We start from the raw sequence: 18,637 nt of genomic DNA on the forward strand, positions 1-18,637 counted from the left end.
TCGAGTACACTATCTTACAAGTGGCGCAAGGTGGCACATAGCGCAACTTTCATCGCTATTTTCACACCAACAGTTGTCATTTTCACACCCAGCGCCCACGTTGTGTCAGTACTTGCGCCCATCTGTTCCACCACGGGTGTGTCGGTCTTTAAATGACGAGTGGTCACGCCCAGTGTTAACACACTGCCATCTTGAGGCAGCAGAAAGCTATTGACCAATTGACCAAAATAGCTAACAGTAGCTCCGAATCTCAGACTCACATAGTAAGCAATCACTAGGGTAGTATGATCAATTGGCGAACTCAACAATATCATTTATATGGATATTTTAAATAGGGCCCTATATTCATCTTCTCATCCAAGCGAGTAAGCAAAGATGTGTATTCCTTCACAGTATATGTCATTAACAACAACATCTCCCTTCAATCTCAGACAAAGAAGTGCGAGAGTTGTATGCACGTGCATATCACTATAGTTTTGGTAAAATTACAAAAATGAATCATGTTTAAAAAACATATCATGCTTCATAGTTATTCTAGTGAAGCAGAACAGATACAGAAAAGTTATTTACTTATAAATACAAATTGATTTTTTTTTACATTACAATAAAAAATATTGGGTGTACAAAGTTTAATTAGTTTTATGGTTTAAAGATTTTTTCATCAGGATAATTAAGACAATTTAAAAAAAAAAAATGTATTTTTTAAAAAAATTTTTAAAACATATTTACTGCCACAACTTTATGAGTTTTGATGCTCTTGTACTGTTTTGTGTCTTTTTTTTCTTTTGCAATTATAAAACATTGCAAAGAGAATTAAATTATTAAAGAAAATTTGAATTGATAGTATATCATAGATTGATTTAAGATAAAGCATTTACTTTAAGCTCATATGAACATAAATAATATACTCTGCCATGCATATGTTAACTATGAATTAAATACTATACAATCATGCAATCTCATACATGTCAGGGAATAATTTGCATTCTGTCAATTGTTAGACAACTATTTATAATTTCCCACTTCATTATGGGGTCTTTGATACTGAATCACTACATAAATAAGAATTAATAAGCATCAATTCAGGCTTTGGGGCATCACCTCATTCAAAGTTATTTCTGCCACCAGAGGAGGAGAGAGACTTGCCACTGTGACGCGCCGCTACCTGTTGTAACACATACACACAATAAAAAGATTTTTTAGAAACAAACTACATACTGAGTATAAATGTTAGAATGACTGTTGACCTACATACCCCTGTCTGTCCTTTGGAGAAGTTGGCATGTGCATAAAGGAGCACTGCAATATCATTATGTCCTGCCTCCAGAGCAATAGACAGGGCTGTGCTTTCATCCTGTAAACACACACAAACACAGCATGAGAGCAATTTATGTACATTTACAGATGGAATAAGTATACTGTATACATTTAATTTAATTACAACTCCTTTGTTTCCCTGACATATTAAATCGAAATTCTTAAACAAGCGTTCACTCTTCGCTTACATAATATGTGAGACGAAGTTGAAATGCTTCAGCCTCACAGCTTGAAGCCAACACATTTACAGAAGCCGCACAGAGTGGCTGTAATGACTCACGTACGCTGTCAGTCAGGGTGGCATCACAGTCTGGCTGTGCCAGCAATTGCTTAACAATGTCGGCGTGGCCGTGCTCGCTTGCGCACATCAGCGCCGTGGAGCCCTCGTCGTCCTGCAGATTGACCTCCACCCCCTGAGCCAGGAGCGCCTGCACCATGTCCATCCTGCCGTGGCTCACAGCCAGCATCAGTGCTGTCTGACCCGCCTGGATGGCAGGAGAGAGGGGTTAAACAGAGTGAATAGGGTTAATGAGGCTGAGTCCACACATCTCAAGCATTTTAAATATAGAGCCATAGCTTGTTTGTAGAGTCAGGCAGATCCAACCATTCTCCACACATTAGCCCTTTTCATACTGCGGTTCTGCAAAAGTGCTGCAAAAGTGCAGTGACGAACTCTCCTGTCATTTCACCTCAGGACATTCACACTTGTTCTGCAGAGGTGTAATATTGGCGTCCATTCACATTGCAGGAACTAAGTGAGAGAAGCAGTAGTGCTGCGCAGTAGCGGTGAGTGTATTCAAAACAATGATGGCTGAAGAACTGAATGTTGTGCTGTTTCCTCACTGTAGAGATTCTACATCATAAAGCAAAGTTGTTCTGCATTATGATGAACATGATTCAATTAGGTGATAGGCATGTTTCTGATGATACTTTCTTTCTTATTACTCGAGTGTTGGTTGCACAAATAATGTACATCACGTGATTTCCTTCTTGCCGGTTCACATTGAGCGCCTTTGTTACTACCTTGGAAGGCGGTACAGAGCTGGGATCACTTGGTCCCCCCATTACGTCTCTGAGACGTTTAGACTGAAGGTGAAACATCACAGAAGCGTAAATGTCGTAGCTTGAATCAGCAGACCGAAAGGGGCTATTCATGATATGATGTGCAGAAGGTACAGGAACATTTTATGTAATGGTTCCATGATATCCCATGTAACTGCACAAGCATTAAAGACTCAACAACAAGCTGTTTTTAGTAGTACCCATGGCAGCATATGGACACAATTTAGAGAAACAGCAGGACATCACACCCACTTCCATTACCAGGAAACAGACTGACCTGGCTGGCCTTGGCATTGACATCTCCTTTTGTGAAGAGTTGCTCCACAACTCTCATTTGCTCTGGACTTTCTACTGCTGCGAGTGCAGCCAGCATGATGGGCGTGTAACCTGCTTTGTTCTGTTGATCGACGTTACACACATCTGCAGAGAAAAAAGAAAGAAAAGAAGAACGCAGAAAGATTAAAGGAGGACAGAGGTTTATATCTTCATTTATTTATTGCTGGTACTTTTTTTTTTTACTTTTAACCAAGTTTCATATAGAAAAACCTGCACAAAATAGGACATTTCTATGTTAAAATATCAAATTAGATGACCAAACCCCAAACGATATTCAGTGTGTTGCTTCTAAAATGTTAGCACTCTCAGCCATGCTTTAATTGCAGAGCAGCAATGACAAACATTTCGGCCTCGCTCAAAGTACTCAAATTACTCTGGCTTCATCTCGGCTTTTCAATTAAAAGTTTGTAAAAATTTTGTGAATGATAAAATTCTAAATAGTTTTAAATTGTAGCTTGTGCATCAAACAACCTTCACTTACTTTTTCAGAAGGGCTTTTAACCAAAGCTTTCATCATGCTTTTCTTTCGGGAACATTACAAAAATAAACTTTTAGTACGTTTGTGTGACAGGGTGGATTGGGGGTCAGTACTTCCTTTCGGATTTGTTTACCTCTATTCCACCTGGCCTTGATACAGACAGAAGTAGGTCCAATCTCTGCTGAAAGCTGTAGCAAAGCTTTTAGTGAAAAATAAGAAATAATACTATATCTCCTCCATTAGGACTTATTCAATTCTTATTATTATTCTTATTCACTTATTCAATGTTTGCCTGTTCAACTTATATTGATTAAGATTTCTTAATGTCCTGGCCCTGACGTATATTTAGTACCTTTGATCCCTTTTAGACCTGTGTACAGCTGGGGAAAATATTGGAAATGTTGGTCATTATGGTTTTAAAAGTACATCTTTACATTTCATTTCTAATGTTACCATTACCAATTACACAACCTGCACTACAGGTTAGTAGAGACAGGCACAGCAGTAAAGTGCAGAACGTCTGAAGATCAATAACATATCTTAATAGTTTTTTTTAACAAATAAATAAAGTGTATGGATTTTTAAAGTGTGGTGTAATTATTGTTTTGTCTGAGAGTAAAAAAGATACATTTTAAAAGAAAATCTGTTTTGCTGGGGGAAAAAAAACTAACAATTTTAGGCAATATAATGGGGTAATCAGTATATGGTCAGAGTAGCTCATTACTGTTGTTCAGGGGAGAAAAAAAGGAAAACATCAAAATTGCATAGGCAACTGAGACAAATGCATATTTTGGGTCTTTTGGAATAAGTAGACCAGATTATTTTTATTTTTTTAGGTTGCATTGCTCCTTTGGACAATGCAAGTTTGTTTCTTCAGTATTCAATTGTATGTTTACATATTGTTAAAATAAGTATGAAAAGATAAATACATCGTTTTTTTATTTGTTAGTTGATATTTCTTGATGCAACCCATTTTTCCTGAACATTTTAACAAATTAGGTTTCTAGAAATTGGTGGGGACAAAATCTGACATTTCAAAAATCAGTGGGTACATGTCCCCAGCATCCCCAGTCTACTGTAAATGACAACTATGATCTTACTCAATCACTCAATATAGAAAATTTGCCCCCTAGTGGCTGTTGGGAAGCATAGTAATGTCTGCAGACAACACACTGAACCAGAGCATTATGACATCATGTTGTTAGATTCAGCAGTGGAAGAAGTCTTCAGAACGTTTACTTAATTAAAAGGAATAATACTGCAGTTTGTAAATACTCTGCTAAAAGTAAAGGCCCTATATTCTAAATCTTACTTGAGTAAAAGTAAAAAAGTATTGGCACCAAAACATACTCAGTACCAACAATAAAAGTACTCATTTTGCATCCATTTAAGAATAATTACATTTTTGGATTAAAATGAATTAATGTGTTTAATTAACTCTAATGTAGCAGCAGGTGAAGAAAGAGCAAATACTATTTTTTTATTATTATTTTTTATAATTTTACAGCCTACAGCAGGGTACCTTAATCCATAAAATGAAATAATAATTTATTTGTTTGTTTAAATTGAGTATTGAAAACTTGAATCTAAAGATGTAAAACAAATGTAGTGGATTACAATGCTATATTTGCCTCCAAAATGGAGTATAATTATAAAGCAGCTTAACATGGAAATAAAAAAATAAATTAAAAAAATAGATACACTCGAGTCAAGTACAAGTATCTGAACATGTCCTTTGGTTTCCCTGTGAGTATTACTGTACCTGCATCAAGCAGTTTCTTGACAATGCCAAAGTTGGAGTGAGACACACTATAGTGCAGCGCTGTGTTTCCATTGCCATCAGCCATGTTGGCTATATGTTGCAATACTGAAGGTGAAATGACACGAAATGTCGATAGGTAATCGCCCATAGTGTCAGCAGAGGCTGACTTGTGGCTGGACACAGAAAACCACTCTTGCTGAAGTGTTTGAAGGCAGTCATGCTGCAAAGGACAAAAGAATAAAAAAAAGAAAAACATAAACGTGTTTGGATGCATCTATAAATGTCTTGCAAGTTGCCATAATTCACAGCCTGCAGAGCAATTTCAACATTGAATGGAAAGGAGAAAATTGTTATTACGAGGGTGTGACTGAAAGAACTGCGACAAAGAGCATAACAAAGCAACAACTCATTATTAAAATGTCCAAAACCATATCAATAAAATAAGCTTCGGAATCTGTCTTCACATAATCCATACAAAAGTTTTTTGCCATGTCGAGAGTTTTGTTAGTATTTCAAGTCTCATTATGAAATCTGTCTCGATTTTCCTATTCAAAATATTCTTTTGAACTTCCCTTCGCTCTATTTGTTTACCAATTTATTGTGCAAGTGAGGAGTCTCTTTCACTTACAAATAAAGTTCTTTTCAAAATGCAAGAAAAGTGCAATGACAGAAAATTACAGAGCCGACACATTCCTGCGCTTTTTCCATCCAATGCCAAAGTCATTTCATTTTAAATGACATACTTGAACACACCCTGCCTTAGCATCTCTCCACACCCATCCAGTGACATACCATTAAATGTACGCACACACACACACACACACACACACACACACACACACACACACACACACACACACACACACACACACACACACACACACACACACACACACACACAAACACAAACACACACACAAACACACACACACACACACACACACACACAATGTGACCTTCAATGGTTCTCTGCAAAATATAGTGAACAAAACATACCAATTCCTTGCTGGATAAAGCTGTGTCATCACTGAGGTGCATCTTTAAGGCTTGACAAGCAGAAAACATATTTTCACTTAACGTACACCTGAAAGGAATATAAAATGCTACAGGTTACATGGTGCAAGATTGCAATATTGAAAGGTAATGCAGTAATCTTATTCAACTCAGATGTGACTTCTGGACTGTGTACCTCTGTGTATGTGATTTTGCAGATGGTTTCAGGCCCTTGTTGGAGCCACCTTTACCCTTTCTTCCTTGCATTCCATCATGAGAAGATTTTTTGTTTCCTCTCCTTTCCACTTCCTCCGAGTTTGCCTTCTCAATGGCAGAGAGCTCATAAGATGACATGGGGTCCAAACTACAGACATAAACCCAGGAGTTAATACAGTGAAAATCTGTTCCCATACAAAATATGAGCATAGACATAAAAAGTTTACCCTGTGGTCACCCTCATGAACTTCATACTCTTCCTGCTGCTGCTACAGCCTTGGTTGCCATTCTGTTTCTTCATTACAGATCGCAGCCCACCAGCATTACTTGCCCTGTCTGGAAACAACAATGCAGCACATGCTTCTGAATCTTAACATAGTGTATTCTTATTAAATTCAACATATGTAAAGAAACACATAGAAACCAACTGTGTCAATGTGGGCAGGACTTGGTGAGGATATAATACATTCTTACAAATCTGAAGGCCTCATTTAAGAAAAGGGAAAGCTTTCTCTGACGCCAACTCCTCCTACGAAAGCCATTCAATTTTAGACCCTCAGCCACAAACTGGTATGTGGTATGTGACGCCCTCCAAAACCAGGGATCATTCCAAACATTGCAAGTGTATCCCTCTGAAAGTCAACTTGCCAAGCCAAAGGCAACCACTTCCTCTAGATGCAAGTTTAGAGTGGGCCTCTGAAAGCAAAGTATTTTTAAACTGGACTACTTTCACACAGACAGTATTTGTAGCCACCTAATGTTTACTCTATTTCTCATGAAGATTAACTTTATAATACCCACATCCACACATTATTACCTTGCAGAGATGATGAGGTCTGTTGTTCCAACATCTGTATCATTCTTTTCACCTCTGAATCACCCTGTTGGCAGGTTCCTGGGTTTGCATTGTCACACTGAGAGTCAACTACGATTTGAGATGGGGACTGAAAGTTTCTGCTGACTGCAACAAAGAAAGAGGATATTAGTTAATTGTATATTGCAGTTAAGACGCTAATAAATGGTAAATGGACTACATTTATAAGGGGCCTTGTAAAGGGGATGAAACTGCCAAACTTGTGATCAAAGGACCTCCCAAATGAGTTGGATACAGACAACGCCTTACGTGAGATATGCTATTTGTAACTACAACATTTACAAGAAAACTCCAAATCTACAGCGTTACCTGGTGTCTGAGAGTCTAAAGGATGGACTTCTGTTCCGTCTTGAGCTTCAGCTTTGTTAGTGCAGGACAGCTTGGAGCTAGCATTTCCTCTGCTACTGTGCTGCTGGGCAAACCCTTCCTTCTGTGGAGTGTGGTCCTCTGTGAGCAGGTCCCCATGCTCCCTGAGAAGCCAATGCATCTTCTCTATGTAATGGTTCAGCTCTGGATCCCACTGGGACTGTGACGATTGCTGGAACGACTGGCCAGGTGTACTGGAAGCAATTGACAAATCCCGAATCCTCCCCTCCCCAACACCAATGCTCCGCGTCTTGATGGGGTCAGGGAGATGGGAGGGTCCAGAGGCCATATTACGGGTCTTCAATCCAACCAGGAAATTGTCATTTATGTTCGTGAATCCAACACCAGCATCTCGGGTTACTTTGGGGACTGTCCCTGGTGTTTGTTTGAAGGCACTTCCTGGCAAATTGTCTGTTCCCACAGCAATTGAGCATGTCTCTGGGGCGATGCCTTTGACCCTGTTGCCTACTGACACTGTCCTCGTAACAGTTTGAGTTGTGTTGGTGTGCTTGTCTTGGGTACTTAGGACAGTATTGGTGCTGGAGTCTGTGTTGAAGGCATGTCTGGTGTTGGTGAAGCGAGACACTGAACTGGACATGGTGTTGGTACGCTGAGAAGCTGTCTGGGGACATGCCATGATTCCCAGATCCACTCCTCTGATGGTATCTGTGGCTATACCTTGAGAAACAACTTCTTTTGCCTCACAGATGATAACATCAACAGAACAGTCCCCACAACCCACAGAACGATACTTAACCTGTCCTTTCTTAGGCCCCAGATTCTCTACTGGTACCACTGTGTTGGTTTCTGCATCACTATATAACTTTATCTCTGTACAAACTCCTTGTGTAGTTGTAAAAACTTGGATCCCCACGCCCTTTTCCATGGTCTCCACTCGCTTCCTGACCTCCCAGTGACTCATGGGTACATCTGGTCCTGTGCAAACATTCTTCACCTCAGCCGTGCAACAAGACACTCCCACAGTCTTCACCTCTGTTACCTCCCCTACGCTGGCATCTCGGAGCTCTGTGTGATTACCTACTCCTTGGCTTGTGGTGTGAGGCCTTGCCTCGCTGCCTGTGCTCACAGTGGATGGTCTAGCAGACGAGGCTTTATCTGCTCGGTTTCTAGCTCCTGCAGCCTGAAGCTCCAGTTTAAGACGGCTCATCTCTGTCTGGAGAGCTGATTCTTTCATCTCTGCTTCTAAGTGACAAATTCTCTCCTTCAAGGCACCTATAATTAGTTGTTGGGCATCAATCTCTGCTTCCCTTTCTGTATAAATTCCAAGGTTAACTTCAGACACCTCTGTTGCAATGGATCTCATCTCTACCTGTTCAGTGTTCACATATTTGTTTTCTTTTGTGGATTCAGACAAGTTGATATCTAATTTTTTGTCAGTTCCAACTGCGACCAACTTCATAGCCTTGTCATGGAGAGGGCTAGGGCCTTTTCCATGCCATGCTTGCAAATGTCCACCCTTGATGGTTCTTTCCAATGCCTGCATCTCTTTAGTCAGTTGCCTGAACTCACTGAAGTTGGTGCAGTCACTCTCTATGCCCTCAACTCCTTCCTCAGTATTCACCTTGTTCTCAGTGTCAGATTCTTCCATGCTACATGCTCTTTTCCAGATCTCATCATTTATTTCCTCAATGTCACTATAATTCTTGAGCTGGGAGACCAATTGCCTCTTTTCCTCCTGAAGGACCGAGATTTTTACCTGGAGGATAGGGATGATTGTCACCTGCTCTTCCAACTCCTTCAGCCTCTGCAGAGCTACCACCATCTGGTCACGGACAAGCTGCAGGTGTGTGGGAACTGGGGTGGTTCTACCAGAGCTCTGTGGGCTAAGCCGAAGGCATCCTGTGCTGCCTCTGCTTCCCAGTGACGAGCTAAGGTGGACATGCGCATCACTTCCTGAGCCGGTAGGCTTGTTCCCATTGTTGTTCTGATTAAATGCGCCCAGTCCAGTGAAGGGCGAGAGCGACCCATGAGAGCTTACCCCTCCAAAGCTGGCCAGTCTACGACGGGGATGGGGCTGAGGTGGAGTCTGGCTCGCCACCTCCTGCTCCAAGTTTTTGAGGGTCTCCATTAAGGTCTTTTCCACCACAGGGCTTTGTCTTTGTAAAGCAAGAGATCTTGTAGCAGGTTGAGGCTTTGACTCATTAGGTGCCTGAGAGCTTCCTGGTCCTTCATTCCTGGAGGGTTTATTATCCAATGAGGAACCATGTGGTGGAGGAAGAGGAGGTCGACCTCTGGTTGTAGAAGACATGCCCAGTAGTCTTGTATCATCAGTGCCAGATGATGACAAAGATTCTGCTGAATGCGACTGGCTGGATGAAATGCCACTCTCTGTTTTTTCCACATTGTTGACGGCCACTCGGGGCCTCCTCTTAAGGCTTAACCGCTTAATGGTGCTGCCGTTTTGGAAACTGTCCACAAACTTGAGGTAGTCCACGTCCGACTGATAGTTGTAGTCAATGCCCAGGTAGTTAGAAACACACTCTTCAGTGTTTTGACCTGTGAGACCAACAGTGGAATAACAATTACTCTTACAGTAAAATAAATATTCCAAATTAAATGTCCCTGATTGCCTGAGATGAAAAAACAAATGAAGTTTTGAGTTGAAAAAACATCTTTAAAACTTTATATTTACAACAGTGAATCAGAGACAGAATCTGTTTTTAACTTTTCAAAACAAACACTTGAAAATACAATCTCTAAGGCTTTACGCAATATACCTTCTGTCCTTAGATTTTTGTCTTTACTTACCTCAGTATTATATGCTCATCAGCGGCCGTTTCTATTCAAGTCTAGAGTCTTCCTTCGATCCCCTCGAAATGTTTTTGACTATAAACTCCCTGAGTCTGACCCACAAGAAGAGGAGGGACAGAGGAGGATCTACAATTGTGTAGACACTCTGTTTTCGACAGTCACTTCTCTCCAAATGCCATGTCTCTCTACATAGACTAAACCCACTCTATAATTACTGTGCAACTCTCCCTCCAAATGCCTGACCATACTTTTGGCAGGTTTTCTCAACCACAGACATCTATCTACAGACAAGTATTTCAGCCAGTAAACACACAAAAAAGTAACAGAAATCCTTTTCATTTGTCAAATACTTGACCATTGTAATTCCTTAAACAGGTATAAATTAATTTAAAATATAAATACTTTCACTGTCTAGTTCAGAGGGCTGTTTGAGTTGATATAGATATAGATATTCCACTGTTTGTAATTTTTTAATTCCATCACAACCCCTATAAACCAGAAGCTAAACATATTTTGTGCATGAAAAGCAACACACAGGTTATTAAATAGACAACAAAATAAGCATTTAAGGTATTTAGAAAGTAATAGCAATAGTTACCTGACACATTTCTCATGATGTAACTGCCTTGAGCCATGAATGTTCTGATTTGAAGTCTGTAAATTAAGATGAAGAAAAGTGTAGCAAGCATAACTTATTTTACTGTGCGTGTATTATCCTTCTGCATTACTTCAATCTCTCTCTCCTTCTCTCTCTCTCTCTCTCTCTCTCTCTCTCACAAGTCCAGCAGTCAATAACGGCTAACCTTACAATGCTTACATAAAGGAAATGCAATACCAGGCCATGACATATTATAGTTAATTCTGCAAAAAGTACAGTGGGCAAAAGGCTAAGGCTCAGTGCACAACAGTGACTCACCGCATCATAACGCTGTATCATTTTCTCATCACTAAGCACCTTCTGTTCTCAGCACACGGAGGTTTTGAGGAGAGCAAAAGATGCACATGGGTTTATTTCTGTTTAAATGTCTTGTATATGTTCTCCCCTTCATAGAGAGGTGGTTACATTTGCAACTGAAGTGAAAAGTTGATTAGTGTTTCTGAATAAAACAAGTTTAAATGAGATAGCTTAGGAGAAATTGGGTGGTTCCAGCAGAAAAAACATCAGGACTTAACAGAGAAAAGAACATTTAATATAATGTTCAAGTCAAGTATGAGAAAACACATGGTAATATAGCTAATATATGAAAGAATATATAGAATCCAGGTGTTACATCCAGGTGTTACTCCCAGTCTTACATACGTAACATTTAGCAGATGTGTCAGAATATATTTGGTGTATACACTGTGTGTGTGCGTGTATATATATATATATATATATATATATATATATATATATGTATATATATATATAAACACTCTCTACATCAAAATCAGGCTGTCTCGACACTGACACTGTGAAGCCTGAAAACCTGAGTGAGCGCATGACATGAAGCCTCAGGCAATAAATCCAATAAGTTCAGCAAGCTCTCTTTATAGTCAGCCACAGTGACCGAAAAGTACTATTTCTGCTGAAATCACATGAATGTTACAGGGTCAGACTGACTTGGGAAAAGTCATTGTAGCGAAGAAAAGACAAGTTTGCTGTTAAAGAGAGAGAACAAATGCTTAAAAAATAAATACATTCAGGAATGTGATAGCATGAGATAAAGCAGCGATAGGAGAGATAAGGAAAGACACAAGGACGTTAACATTTAAGTACAAGGTTTGAAATGTTTTCATGTTTTAGGCCTTTTTGATTCTTATACATCCTCATTCAATCACTCATTCACTAATTTACTCACAGACTGACACCCAGAGGACACCGAGAAGTGTCTCTCTTATACACTTATGTGTTTTATATCTTACAAAAAATGGGTTGTTTCAGTGACCTTCACTACTGTATCGCTATTGTGACACATTAAAGGTGAATGCGGTTTTTGCAGTTAATCTTAGGCAACTTTTTGGCTGTGATGTATCAAACAAAAGGGTTTTGTTTGGGGATTGTTTCCTTATCGGAAGCGAGGGTCAAAAAGGACATAACACATTTTATGCAGCACATATTTTTTAAAGCCCCCTGAGGCCAATTTGTGATTTGTAATACTGACTTCACTTGAAACACTTATGTGAAATGTCGAATAGTACCAGAACAATCAGCAAAACGTTTTCTCCCCTCTAATCTTTACTTTTAATAAAATATTATTATTATTATTATTATTCAACAGCAAGAGGTCGAGAGGACAGTGTTTTGTCTTAAGGGGTCACAAGGCAGAATGCCCCCCCCCCCCCCCCTTTTCTATTTTCCAGGTGGTTTTGGGAAGTCGTTAATTAACATTTAGCTTCAGAGAAATGCAATTCACATGGACATCCTCAACTTTGACACTCACAAAACCTGCTGTAAGTTGTTGTAAAAGATGACATATTGTGTAGTTAAAGATAACTTAATTGCTAATTGTCTTTTTAAAAAATGGGCCAAACTTTGACTTTAGGCTACCCAAAACAGTAGTTAGCAAAGTTGGATGCTGCTTAAGCCTGACGCCTTGTGGCCACGGTGAGAGAAGATAAACTATGTTATAATAGTTTGACTTTGGTGCAATATCAGTATGTTAAACAAAAAGTGTCGGGTTTTTTTCTGTTAAAATTAAGCTTCAATTAAGTCGATGCGTCGTTAGCCTCCGTTAGCAAGCTAGCAGAGTCATGGGATGCCACTCACCTGTGCAGAGGAAGATAACAAGTTGAGGTGATGTAGAAGTAAAAATACAGTGCCACACAGCAACCTTATCAGTCGGGAAAGGTCGAATATAACTTATTAGACATTAATGCGATCGTGAGTCTCTTCAAGTTCCTCCTTTATTTCACGTTCCATCCTAAAGTAAGAAAGAAGTTTACTCTGCAGGAGTAGGGCAGATACTACGCATGCGCGGGTAGCTGTCAACATGCAGAGCAGCTGCTCCTGGGAGTCAGTCAGGTGATGAATAGTGCTCAGTGAAATATTGATGATGTCTTTTCTTCTATTGAATCTATTAAACAGCCTTAAGAAGACATGATTTGGTCTCTGTTGTCTCACAGGCATCTTTCTTACAATTTTCTGCAGGCTTCTCTCCAAGAGAATGGCTGGTTAAGTGGCATGTTTCGACCATTAATCAACAGTTGTGTATTTTTAGAAAACATTCTTAACACACAACTCCAAGTGTATACTTACTGTTATTGAAACATTTTGTATGCATTAATATTTGAATTATATCTAAATCCACTTTTCCCTCGTGGTATAGACTAAATAAATGTTTTTCCTGGAGCCAAATAAAATTACCCATTATTCTTTGTTAAAATAATTTGCATGGGTATAACTATACTATTCCAGTAATTAAATTGCAATAATGGCAAACAAAAGTTGGTCACTCTTACATTCTGCAAAATGGTACTGTACCTTAGCAGAGCTATTTTGGAGGTGCCTAAATTAAGGAAAGAAAAAAAAGTGTCTGCTTTTATTCGTAGAGAACTACAAATCTGAAATTAATTCAAGGCTCAGCAGTTACCAGCAGGAAATGCCTGCTGCTCATTATTAAATCTATACCCACATTTAATTTATATATGCAACAGCTTGTAAGCTGCACAGTGACATCGTGTGGACACAGTAAAGAAATACATTCTGCACTTCACAAGACAATAAGTTGTTTTCGTAAAGTTTAAATGCAATTCCAGGGAAAAGGACTTCATTGTACTGTAACATATGCTCTTTACAGACAAAATAACTTAAACATTTTATTTGAACAAGTTTGGATGTGTATGTAAGGAACCCATTCAACCAAAATCTGTTGTGTAATCTTTGAAAATCTCTCATACTGTCTCATACTGTTGTTATCATTTACCCAAAAGCTGTGAGTGGTTTGTGATTAACCATTATTCATTACCTCATGGTGGTAGCTATGGTCATGCCTGTTATCTTTGTGAAGTTCAAAGTTCAACTTTAACTTTCCCTGTTGTGAAACGGGTGTCTGGCAAATTTTATTTACGCTTATGTTGTAAGACAATAACTCCAGCTATACTTTTATCTTTCCATGTGTCAGTATGTCCATGCATGCCTGTTTTAACAGCACGTTAATAAAGGTGATATATAAAATTAGGAGGTGTAGACGGGGACAATGAGTCCCATGATTTGAACTTTGCACATCTTCAGGATCACGCAGGAAAGGAAAGTTTAAGCAGTTATATTAGTGTTACCAGAGAAGTGCTGAGCGAGTCATAACTAGAACAAGCTGTGCAACAATTATTTTCTCTTTTTTATTGCAAGGAAAGTATATAAGTGGTAGTGACTGTAGGCTATTTTTCCTCTTAACTATGTTAAATAAGCTAAATAAATCTCATTAATAACTTGGAAATTGTAAAATTAAACAAATTCAACTAAAAACAAGAAGTTATTGTTTGAAAGGCATGGCGCAATTATTGGTAATCTCTAAGCAGTAAGGCTGGTTAATTTAGCTGTTAAAACATTTTTTCTGTTAAAAGCATTTGGAATAATTATGCACTTCTGCACCATGAACTCTATGAAACAAGATCCCATTGTGTTGAGTCTAAATACTGTTTAACATTCAATTTCTCAATTTCGAGTTAATAAAGTGATTTTGCTCATTCAAAGTGTTGCTAACAAATTATATTTAACAGAACTTTCCAGTGCAGACTGAAAAAGATAATAATCTTGAATCAAAGTGAGGAGAGATTGAATCAGGCCTTTGCTACTTTAAAACAAATCACTATCTTTGAACTTTGCTCTTTTAAACCCACGGTTGCAGAAGTGATCATACCAGTCCCACTGTGGGAAAAAAGGACACTTTTGATTGGTTGGAAGAGTTGCACACCCCCATCCCTTCCCCTATCTCTGTTCTAGAGTTCACTTTTTAACTTTGGGTCTACGCTCACCTATTTCACTTGAGGCATTAGGTCCCAGTCCCACACCTGGCGGCAAAATGTCTGACAAAGGAGCCTTCGACACCAATGTGGTGACCCTCACCAGGTTTGTTCTTGAAGAGGGCAGGAAGGCCCAAGGAACAGGTGAGCTGACCAACCTGCTCAACTCCATCTGCACTGCTGTCAAAGCCATTTCGACTGCTGTCAGGAAGGCTGGGATCGCTAACCTGTGAGTAGATTTTCTTTTTAATATTTTTATGCTAAGGTGGGAATGATGGAAAGAAACATGCATTACTCTGAGTATGAAGGTGAATACCAAGAGAACAACATTTTTCACCCAGTTAAACATTTGCTAAAAAAAATAGTTTAAGGTTTGCAAGTTTTTATTCTAGTGCATTTTTTCTCTGTCTTATATTTGTTTGAAATAGGAGTTGATATCTGGGTTTATTGTTAGTTTAGGTTGCATGCAGTTTACCATAAGAATCAGTAAACAGCTTTAACTTTGGCACCGTCCAAAGGTAAACTCTGTACATGTTGTGTACATTCCTTCAGGTCAGAGGTCAAAAAGATAAGGGGCTTTTCAGACTTTTCATACAAGAACAGTTTACAAGAGAACTGGATTTATAGTTACATTTTCCTGCAATCTGTTTTTAAATTGCATCAGGCTTTTTGATCACAGTATTCTCCCGTTGCCTCTTTTGAAAGCTATGGCATTGCTGGAAGCACCAATGTGACAGGAGACCAGGTGAAGAAACTGGACATCCTGTCCAATGATCTGGTCATCAACATGATCAAGTCCTCCTTCACCTCCTGTGTGTTGGTGTCAGAGGAGGATGAGAAGGCCATCATTGTGGAACCAGACAAGCAGGTACTTACATCTGTACATTGTACATATGCATGTCTGTACAAGTCTGTTCCTTTATGTCACAGATTTTCACTTTTCTTTCTGCTATGATTGTAACGTTATTTGTCCTTGGCTGACAGGGAAAATACATTGTGTGCTTTGATCCACTGGATGGTTCCTCAAACATTGACTGTCTCGTCTCGATTGGAACAATTTTCGGCATCTACAAAAAGGTTTGTAACTGTGATGCAGCATGCTGGCTCAAAACACTGAATATATTATCAGCCAGTTGTTCTGTGTGGCCTTCAGTTACGTTTTATATGGATTTCATTATATATTTTAAGAAAACCTCCATAGTATTGCAAATCAATATCTGTAAAATAATGTAGTAGGGTCGATTTACACTTTATTTCTGTACTTAAGTATTAAATATAATTATTAAGACCAGTACATACACTTGTATACATTTGTAGTATGTTTTTATGCTATACGGCTACATTTCAGTGTGAAAAAACAGACTTTCTGCTCTATTACATTTAATCAGACATATAGTTACATATATCCTTATTAATTAGGTTTTTCTTTTGCAACTATCTGCAATTTATCAATGAAATGCATCATAAAATGTGTTATAGATTAAACTGCCAAACAATATATATAACATAGTTGTAGTGTCCTTCTCTCTACCAGCTATAATTTCAATATTGTAATGCATAATATTTTAATATAATAATAATAATAATAATAATAATAATAATTAATAATTAAACTCTCACACCTCACGTACCAGGAGACTTTTACTCTCATCAGTACATTTTAAGAACTCCTGGATGAATAAAGGAGAACTGCAACAAATAATCTGACATAAATTATAGAATAAATATATCTACTAAGAACTATGAATGACCAATGAACTTTAATATATATATATATATATATATATATATATACACATATACACATATACACACACACGCACGTATAAGGCTGCCCAGGCCCTGAATCTGTAGAATGAGGCCATATCTTTACAATTTTGTCTTGTGTTTTCTTTCCAGTGAAAATTACTTTCTAACTTATCATGCCAACAGTTGTATTGCTTTCCAAAATGCCTCTCCCTGTTGTGATATTTTCCATGCATTGTTCCACAGACGTCAGATGGTGAGCCATCTGAGAAGGATGCTCTGCAGCCTGGAAGAAACCTTGTGGCAGCTGGTTATGCTCTGTACGGCAGCGCCACCATGATGGTCCTGTCCACCGGTCAAGGAGTCAACTGCTTCATGCTTGACCCCGTAAGACTGAAGTTTTTACTTTCATGGACAGCATCAAAACTGCATACATAAATATATTGTTATTTTGTGACAATCATTTATTTTAGCTTGTTACTTTAGCTTTATACATTTCTTCATTATGATATTTATGGTATGTTTCTCATCATTTTCTTGTATTTGTTTTACAGTCAATTGGTGAGTTCATCTTGGTGGATAAAGATGTGAAAATTAAGAAAAAGGGAAAAATCTACAGCTTGAACGAGGGATATGCACAGCATTTTTATCCAGATGTGTCAGAGTACCTACAAAAGAAGAAATTCCCAGAGGTAATGGCAATGACTGCACAATCACTATTTTTTTTTAAACAAACAAGGCCTAATGTTGAATTTTCTGGCAAAATATTTATGATTCTGAATATGCTGACATACATTTATTGTGTTTCTAGGATGGTTCTGCTCCATATGGCAGCCGATATGTTGGTTCAATGGTAGCCGATGTTCATCGTACTCTGGTGTATGGAGGCATCTTTTTATATCCTGCTAATGTCAAGAGCCCTAAGGGCAAGGTGAGCAACAGAGCCTGCACAAACTGGCAAAAAAGTTTTTCATTATGGGGTAGTTTCAGATCAGATACATCACGTTAGAGCAAGAATCTACACATAAGTGACTCCTATGCTCCTTGCCTTGCAGCTGAGGCTCTTGTATGAATGCAACCCCATGGCCTACATCATGGAGCAGGCAGGAGGCATGGCCACCACAGGCTCGATGAACGTTCTGGACATCCAGCCCACCTCCATCCATGAGCGAGTTCCCGTGGTCCTGGGATCTCCTGATGACGTGCAGGAGTATCTTTCCATCTGTAAAAAGCATAACAAATAAGGTATTTATCTCTATTATGTATCAATCTTGCACAGGATCACATAAAATCGGCATCAATAACCAAAGTGTCTGGAATAATTAATAACTGGATGTTTTTTTTTCTTCAGTTTTTTGAAGGACTAACAGCAGAATGAAGGGGCTCAATCAGAACGCTGACTGTTGAATGAATGAAGAAACCAGGAACCTCACTGAGCCTACTAAGTCTGCCTCACAATATGCGAGTTCCATCTTGCTGCTGTAAGTGTTAAATGTAGAGACTTATTTTTTAAATAAAGGCAAATGAAAAGATCCTCATGTTCTTCATTGGGTTGTGGAAAGTCTTGGTTAATGTACGCTACCGCTCAAAAGTTTGGGGTCACTTAGAAAAGTCCTTATTTTTTAAAGAAAATCTGTGTTAGAATTAAAACAGACATACAGTGAGACATTGTCAATGTGGTAAATGGCTATTAAAGCTGGAAACGACAGATTTTCTTATGAAATATCTATTATACATTGTCAGCAACCATCACTCCTGTGTTCCAGTGGCACAT

The 18,637-nt window shown here is 38.7% G+C and overlaps 2 protein-coding genes across 4 annotated transcripts; one reads left to right on the plus strand and one right to left on the minus strand.

Annotated features, from left to right (window-relative positions):
* Positions 1 to 793: 793 nt before the first annotated feature.
* kank1b (KN motif and ankyrin repeat domains 1b) lies at positions 794 to 13,096 on the minus strand. The gene is made up of 13 exons (XM_059358390.1): positions 12,926 to 13,096; positions 11,093 to 11,134; positions 10,775 to 10,830; positions 7,348 to 9,921; positions 6,982 to 7,125; positions 6,392 to 6,500; positions 6,145 to 6,312; positions 5,952 to 6,039; positions 4,956 to 5,175; positions 2,657 to 2,799; positions 1,602 to 1,802; positions 1,256 to 1,354; positions 794 to 1,165 (listed from the first exon to the last, which is right to left on the minus strand). The coding sequence occupies exons 2-13, from the start codon at positions 11,098 to 11,100 to the stop codon at positions 1,103 to 1,105; spliced, it is 3,873 nt and encodes a 1,290-aa protein (XP_059214373.1). The 5' UTR covers positions 11,101 to 11,134; positions 12,926 to 13,096; the 3' UTR covers positions 794 to 1,102.
* Positions 12,505 to 18,395, plus strand: fbp1b (fructose-1,6-bisphosphatase 1b). 3 transcript variants are annotated; one of them, XM_059358393.1, is made up of 9 exons: positions 12,505 to 12,609; positions 15,151 to 15,346; positions 15,823 to 15,985; positions 16,102 to 16,194; positions 17,110 to 17,250; positions 17,418 to 17,555; positions 17,675 to 17,794; positions 17,919 to 18,108; positions 18,215 to 18,395. In XM_059358393.1, exons 1-8 carry the CDS (start codon positions 12,573 to 12,575, stop codon positions 18,105 to 18,107), a joined length of 1,077 nt encoding a protein of 358 aa, XP_059214376.1. In that variant the 5' UTR covers positions 12,505 to 12,572; the 3' UTR covers position 18,108; positions 18,215 to 18,395. The 3 variants fall into 3 exon arrangements, with proteins under 3 accessions (XP_059214376.1, XP_059214374.1, XP_059214375.1); XM_059358391.1 differs by having other exon boundaries at positions 12,508 to 12,609; positions 15,144 to 15,346; XM_059358392.1 differs by having other exon boundaries at positions 12,508 to 12,609; positions 15,144 to 15,346; positions 18,225 to 18,395.
* The last annotated feature ends 242 nt before the right edge of the window (positions 18,396 to 18,637 follow it).

Source organism: Centropristis striata, chromosome 19 (genome assembly GCF_030273125.1).
Source record: "Centropristis striata isolate RG_2023a ecotype Rhode Island chromosome 19, C.striata_1.0, whole genome shotgun sequence".
Taxonomy (NCBI): Eukaryota; Metazoa; Chordata; class Actinopteri; order Perciformes; family Serranidae; genus Centropristis; species Centropristis striata.